The sequence below is a fragment of the Grammomys surdaster genome, unplaced genomic scaffold, assembly GCF_004785775.1.
Source record: "Grammomys surdaster isolate TR1022 unplaced genomic scaffold, NIH_TR_1.0 125745, whole genome shotgun sequence".
Classification (NCBI taxonomy): Eukaryota; Metazoa; Chordata; class Mammalia; order Rodentia; family Muridae; genus Grammomys; species Grammomys surdaster.
In genome coordinates this window covers 2,561,011-2,568,194 of record NW_021620577.1, presented here as the reverse complement: position 1 = coordinate 2,568,194, position 7,184 = coordinate 2,561,011, and the positions used below count along the sequence as shown (strand labels likewise).

The window sequence follows — 7,184 nt, the reverse complement described above, 5'->3', positions numbered from 1 at the left end:
GGACCCGCTAGTTCCGCAGCCTGTGGGCGGGGCCGGCGCGCCCGTGGGCGGGAACTCCACTAGACGCCCGAGGCGCCGGGAGGTGTGTGCGCCGAGAGGGCGTGACTAAACCCGGAAGGGGCGGGAAGACGCCACGGGATTCCACAGCCTTCTCAAAAGACCGCCTACCACCGCTGGGCGCCGGCGCTTTTCCAGAGAAGGAATATTTTCCTTGGCTCCGCCCCAAACTCCGCCTCTGCCCTATGGGATTAGAGCAGACCGGAAGGAGGCTGAGCCTCGGCACCGCCAGAAACAGTCATCCTAGGCCCGTAGCGCCCTCTGTTGACACTATCAGAAGTTGCATGGAGCTAGTCCTGTCGACCACCTCACACCTAAGGGAAAATTAGGCACAAGGCTGCCTAAAGACACCATACTCAAATGGCTATTGTATGACTATTTACATAACACTTTCCAAAAAAAATGTTATATAAAACTATTACAGAGCTATATCAGGGAAACAACAGAGATGGGTGAACACTGAGGAGGTACTAATTCCTATCATGATGGTGGCTACTCAATAAAACAAAAAAACCACACACAATCAAGTGTGAGTTTCAATGAATGTAGTCAAACTGTTTTGTGCGGGTTCCTTTATGTTTTGGGGAAGTTTTTTTTGGGGGGGGTTGTTTGTTTTGTTGTTTTTTGGTTTTGTTTTGTTTTTGCTGACAGGGTCTCACTGAATACCCCTGCCCAACCTTGAAATCACTACCATGCTTACCTCAAACCACCTGCCTCCTGAGAGCTGGAATTTAGTTCTCTAGTATGCCATGGTATACATGTGAAGGTCAGAGACAACTCTCAGGAGTCAATTCTCTCCTTCCACCATGTGGGTCCTGGGATCAAATTCAGGTAGGCTTGGTAGCAGTTACCTTCCCAGAGCCATCTTGCCCACCCCCACTATTTTGTTTTTAAAACTGAGATCAGTGGCCATGTGGGACTGGGAGGATAAGTCATGAATAGTGACTGCTTTACAAGAAGGGGCTCAATTGGAAGTTGTGGAGACATTTTTGAATTAGATGAGTTTATCAACATGGTGAATGGATTAGATTCAGTCATAAAATGACAAATTGTATGCCTTGGAGATTTCTAATGTTTAAAATTGTTCCCGCCTTTTTACTGAGTTCATGTCCAGGGGCATACTGAAGATGGAAACTGGCCTTTCTGCTCTGACCTTCGCCCATACAGCCTGAGCAGGAATAAGACATGGGCCATGTCATAGAAAGTGATCTCTAGTCACGAAATTAAGAAACTTGATGGACACTCTTCTCGAACACTACTTACAATTTCCAGAACAGGAAACAGGTTCAGAGGAAGTGAGTGTACAGCTGAGCTGAGCATTGGGGCATGGCTAGAGCCCAAGCCCTTACAGGCATTTCATGGAGATGTTGCCTTCCTGTGTGCAGAGAAAAACACTGGCCTCACAGGGTATGAGACTCCTCCTACCCAGCCTGAGGAACACCATATTACAGCTAGCTTCACTCAGCTATTCTGTGTGCCAGACCTAACAAAGGCAGGCTTCCCATGGTCAGACAGTATTCGCCGAGATCTGTGACCCTCTTAGCCTCCATTAGAAACAAGGGCTGAGTTCACATAAGCACTTTCTGGGAGTCCATTTTTATCAGAACCTGTAGTCACCTCTGCTGCTTAGCCACTGGGCAGTGCTCTAAAACCAGATCTGAGTTAATTCAGCCGTGTGTGCCAAGAGCCACAGAAAACAGGGATGTGCATGGAGCTCAACTGTCTACTGCTCTGTAAGGAACCCCAGGAAGTCAGTTACTCGTCACACCCCGGGTTGTTGGTACTATCCAATAGTTTTGGAAACAGGAAACAGCTCCCAAATTTCTACGGGGATTTGTAAGCTGGGGAGAAGAGGAGTACAGGGATACACAAGGAAGCAGTAAGGCTCACCAGTCTACCAGGACCTGTAAGCATCTGTGTTTTCTCTGGGAGTTAGAAAATGTGGCGTGCTTGCTCCCCCCCTCCCATGGTGGTTTGAAACAGAAACTGGAGGCACTCCCTCCTGCCCCAGCACACACACCACTGCTGAAGAACCTTCCAGGGAAGCCCACGGGCTGTGAGGACCTCCATCTCATTGCAACTCCACCCACAATTCAGGGGTACCACTGTATGCACACAGTCCTCTCTGGAAGTCCAAAAAAATACCCCTTAATCTAGGCCAACCAGCCCAGACCAGGATCCCAGAACAGAACATCCTCAATAAATACAGCAACTAAAAAACAAAGTACAAATTTTATTTTGTTTCTTTACAAAGGCACAATGGCCTCTTGGTATTTTGTTCCCTACCCCCATTTTCTTAACAAAATATAATAGCTTCTCCTTGGACACAAAGATCTTAAAATTGTAAAAAAGAAAAAAAGAAAAATTAAAAAAATACAGAAACCAAAATAAAACCAACAACAAACAAAACAAAAGAGAGACAAAGACATTTTTGGGGTCAATGACAGGAACTCTGGAAGGGAAGGTGGAGACGGAGAGTGGCCAATTCTGGTACTGAGGTGGGGAAGGGGAAGGAACAATGGCAGCAGCAAACCCCAACCGAGAAGCAATGTGGATCCCCAATTCCCGATTTCTGGGGTTCCGGGTCCCCAGAAAGCCCCAACCCAGCCTGACCCCCAACCCATGTAAGTGCTTACAAGAGAAAAAGACAACCCAATAGAGGGAAGGGGTGAAGACTGACAGCCTCGGGCTGACTCTGGGGAGTGAGCAATACCTTGGGGTTTTATTTGATTTTCCCTGTTCTTAAAAACACGTTTAAATGGAAGGAAAAAAAAAAACAAAACCAAAACGAAACAAAAATTTAAAAGCTTTTTGGCGAGAGAGGCCAGGCACCTCTGTGTCAGCTTCCCCGGCCCCAGGGCCGAGGCCCAGCCCTGGAGTCCCAATGCGCCCACGCATGCGCCCACGCGTGCTGTACCACCACAACCCCGGGACCTGGGCTCTGGTGGCTTCGATCAAAGGTCGACTTACAGTATTGAAAAGGAGGTCATAAAAGAGACCCAAATGACATCATAATTTTGTAAAAATTTCTCATTCACCTACGTTTCTCCCTGTTGTTGCCCCGGCCCCCTCTAGCCCCCAGGAGGGAGAGGAGGGCTGGGGGTGGTCAGGGAAGCTCCCCGTCCCCCAAAGGCTCTTCCCGGCTCTGGTCCATGGCGTCGCTGTCCGAGGCCTCGGAGTCAGAAGCGGTATCAGAGGTGTGGGCCTCCGGGCAGCTGCGGACGGACTTCACGATAACTGCTCGCCTCTGTTCCTCTTCCAGCTCCTGTTTGTCCTGGGTGCCCTCAATGTGCTGGATGGCCTGCACAGAAAGGACAGTCCATCGAGGAGACTGAGCTAGCGAAACTAGGCCAGCTGCTTTCTGCCCAAAAAACACACATGCCAGGACAGTTCAGAAATAAACTAAGCAAAGCAAAGCAGGGGTGAACTTAGAAAGAGAAGACCCTTCTGTTACGATGAAGGACCTAGCTTCCGAAAACCGTGAAATTATGTCCCCTAGGCATGTTAGAAAGTCCACTCATCAAGTCTTACCAACTTGATTGCCCAAACATAAGATGCCACCAATAAACAGGCCAAAGTGGACAATACAGAGTCTAGGAGCCTCAGTCCAACACAAAGAATTACAGGCAATGAAGGAGTGCTGAGAGCAGAGAAATGGTCTTCCCAGTCCCCAGGGAAGAGCACACCAAGTGGTTATCCAAATGGTCAGCCCTGAAAACAAACATGCAAGTAACATTCTACAGACTGAGCAAGCAAGGTGTATTTATGTACTTAATATGTATACAGATATAGATATATAATACAAATACACACATACATATATATATACACATTATATATATACACATTATATATATACACACACACATACATACATATATGTATATATGTAACAATTAATGAAAAAGAAGTCATAGTTTGAAAGAAAGCAAGGAGGGGTATATGAGAGTTTGGAGAGAGGAAGGGAAGGCGAAAATGGTGTAATTATAATCTCAAAATTAAAAGGGGAAAAAAACCCTTAGTGGGCAGCTCCTAAGGAGCTCCAAAGCTGACATCTGGCTTCCACCTGCGTGTGTACCTACACACATAAACATGCACACAACTCTGCACATATCACCTGCATATGTATCCTAATATATACAAAAAGGGAAAAGAACCATGAAGGTAAGAGAAAGTTCTAGACCAGCTCACAAGCTGAACTAAGACTGATCACCAGGAATCTCTGAGAACAAAGCTTCCCAGGCCCAGCAGCATGGTTCAATAGGTGACAGCACTTACCGCCAGACCTCATAAACCTGAGTTTACAAGCCTTCTGACCCTGAGTCCAATGTGGTAGAGAACTCATTCCGCCAAGCTGTCCTCTGGTCACCATTGCGTTCCACGGTGCAGACAGACAGAAGATAGACAGACAGACAGGCACACACACACACACACACACACACACACACACACGGTGTCATTTTTAAAAAGGAGTGTCTTTTTAAGTCAGGCACAGGTAAGGTGACCTCTCCAGGTATCCAGACCTTTTCTCCTCCATCTTGCTCTCGGTCCACATCCTACTTCCTGGTCTCCAGGAAAAAGCATGCCCTCAAGAGTCAATTCCCACAAGCCACCCTTCCCTGAGCCCACATACCTGCACGATGGTGTCCAGATTTTGCCGGGATGTAGAGACAGAGTTGATGACTGAGGAGGGACCCATGGTGACAACATTGATGTGGTGAGAGGAAGGCGGGGCAGGCGCAGGCACGATCACTGTGGGGTGGTGGGTGGGGGCTGGAGGAGGCAGGAGCTGAAAGACATAAGTCCTCAGTGTTCCCCACAGGTTCCAGCCCACCAAACTCCCTTACTCATGGGGTATCTGCTAGTTTAGATTTTAAATGCCCACCCACAAAGGCTTGGTCTCTGGTATGGCAGTATTAGAAGACAGAAACCTTTTCTTTTTATTTATTTATTTATTTTATGTAAGTACACCATTCCTCTCTTCAGACACCAGAAGAGGGCATCAGACCCCACTGTAGATGGTTGTGAGCCACCATGTGGTTGCTGGGAATTGAACTCAGGACCTCTGGAAGAACAGTCAGTGCTCTTAACTGCTGAGCCATCTCTCCAGCCCAAGACAAAAACCTTAAGAAGTGGAGTGTAGCGGTGCACAGCTGTAATCATGGCTATCAGGAGGCCGGGCAGGATGAGCACAAGTTCAAGGCCCACATACATAGCAAGGCTCTCGCTTACGACAAAAAATAATGGAGTCTAGTGTCTTGCAGTGGTGGTGCACGCCTCTAGTCCCAGCACTTGGCAGGCAGAGGCAGGCATATCTCTGTGAGTTCTAGGCCAGCCTGGTCCACAGAGTGAGTTCCAGGACAGCCAGGGGTGCAGAGAAACCCTGTCTCAAAAAAAGAGAACCAAAAACAATAATAATTGTAATTATAATAATGGGGCCAGGTAGAAGTTCTTTAGGTGAGTGGGCGGCACATCTCCCAAGAGAACTAAGAGCCCAGCTTTTGTCTCTTTTCCTCTCTTTAGTTTCCAAGCCATGAGGTGACTGGTTTTGTTCCTAAATCACCTCACCATGGGTCCAATCTGAAGCCTTCGAAATTCGAGTCAAATTCTCCTTTTCTCTTTATAACCTGCCTATTTCAGGTGCCTGTGACACTAATAAAAAACTGACAAGTAGAGAGGACCAACCAATTCACAATCCCACCAACCCCTCGAACACTAGGAATGGACAGAAGGACTTCGGTGTATCCGATCCTCTGGTCCCGTGGCTTGCAGCTCAAGAAGCATGTTAGGACCTGATAAATGACTGCTCAAGAGTAGACACTCTGGCTGTGTGTGCTGGCACACACCTTTAACCCCAGCACTCCAGAGGCAGAAGCAGATCTCTGTGAATTCAAGGGTAGCCTGCTCTAAATAGTGAGATCCTGAATCATGAAAAAAAAAAAAAACGAAAACAGTACAGTGTGGGGCTGGGATGTACTCAGTGGTAGAATGCTTGCCAGACATGCCCTAGGCTCAGTCAGCACCATCAAAAAAAATAAAGAAATAAAAAAATTAAAAAGAAGAAGAAAAGAAAGAGGAGGAAGATGAAGAGGAGGAGGAGGAGAGGAAGAGGAGGATAGTTCCTGGATTAAGACAGAGAGGGTTCAAATTCCTGCTCCAGAGCAGATTATCTGACCTTTCTCTACCTTATTTTCCACAGCAATAAAACAGTAAACAGCTCAAGCATCAAAGGACTGCCGTAAAGATTCTGGTCTCTGTTCCAATGCTCCCGAGACACCTGAAACGCAGCATGCCTGCACGGTTGTGTTGCACCTACGCAGTCTGAGACCCTCCTATGGATTCTGAGATCCCGCGACAGCCTGTGGAGGCCCTCCTGGAGTCTCCTGCTCACCTGGGTCCGTAGGTGCTGCTGTTCCCGCTCCAGCTTCTCCTGGTGCAGCAGCCGCACCTGCTCCTGCTGCTGCTGCAGCTGCACCTGCTGGGCAATCACCTTGAGTTTTTCCGGGTACATGTGGGCCTCAAGGGAGCGCACCTGCAGGAGAGACAGCACTCAGAGGTGGGGCAAGGCCACACCTGCTCTACCAGCTACAAAGGCCATTCACTCGCTAACACCACAGAGCAATCTTAAACCTCACAGAGAGCGCCCCCTACAGGACTGACCAAAGGATCTCCCCACTTCACCTCTAAACTTTTGTCTCTACTCTTTCCAATATAAAGAAACCTCCTTTCCCTTCTGGTCTGATTAGCTGGTTTTCTTATAGAAGCCATGAAGCACGCCCTGGGGAAGCGGGTCACTCTTCCTGGTGCCATAGCTCCTATAGAGTTCAGCGGCATCTCTGTGTGTGAGCATGCTTGGGGCTGAGCCACGTACTCAGTGACTGAACCAAACACCCTAGCCCTCAGTTGTATTTTTACACCTTTAATAAAGAACTATTGGCCAAGTGTGGTGGCACATGCCTTTTAATCCTAGCACTCAGAAGGCAGAGGAAGGCAGATCTCTGACTTTGAGGCCAGCCTGGTCTATAAAGCAAGTTCCATGACAGTCAAGGCTACACAGAAAAACCCACTCCTGGAGAAAGGAAAGGAAAGGAAAAAGGAAAGGAAAAAGGAAAGGAAAAAGGAAAGGA

At 47.8% G+C, this 7,184-nt stretch overlaps 1 protein-coding gene across 3 annotated transcripts in view; it reads right to left on the bottom strand.

The window, feature by feature from the left end:
* Positions 1-2,270: 2,270 nt before the first annotated feature.
* Tfap4 (transcription factor AP-4) overlaps positions 2,271-7,184 on the bottom strand; it is a 15,982-nt gene continuing 11,068 nt past the window's right edge. For all 3 annotated transcript variants that reach the window (XM_028788384.1, XM_028788385.1, XM_028788386.1), the window contains exons 5-7: positions 6,449-6,589; positions 4,691-4,846; positions 2,271-3,358 (exon numbers count right to left, since the gene is read on the bottom strand). In XM_028788384.1, coding sequence (XP_028644217.1) covers positions 3,164-3,358; positions 4,691-4,846; positions 6,449-6,589 — 492 coding nt within the window. In that variant the 3' untranslated portion in view covers positions 2,271-3,163. The remainder of the gene's footprint in view (positions 3,359-4,690; positions 4,847-6,448; positions 6,590-7,184) is intronic.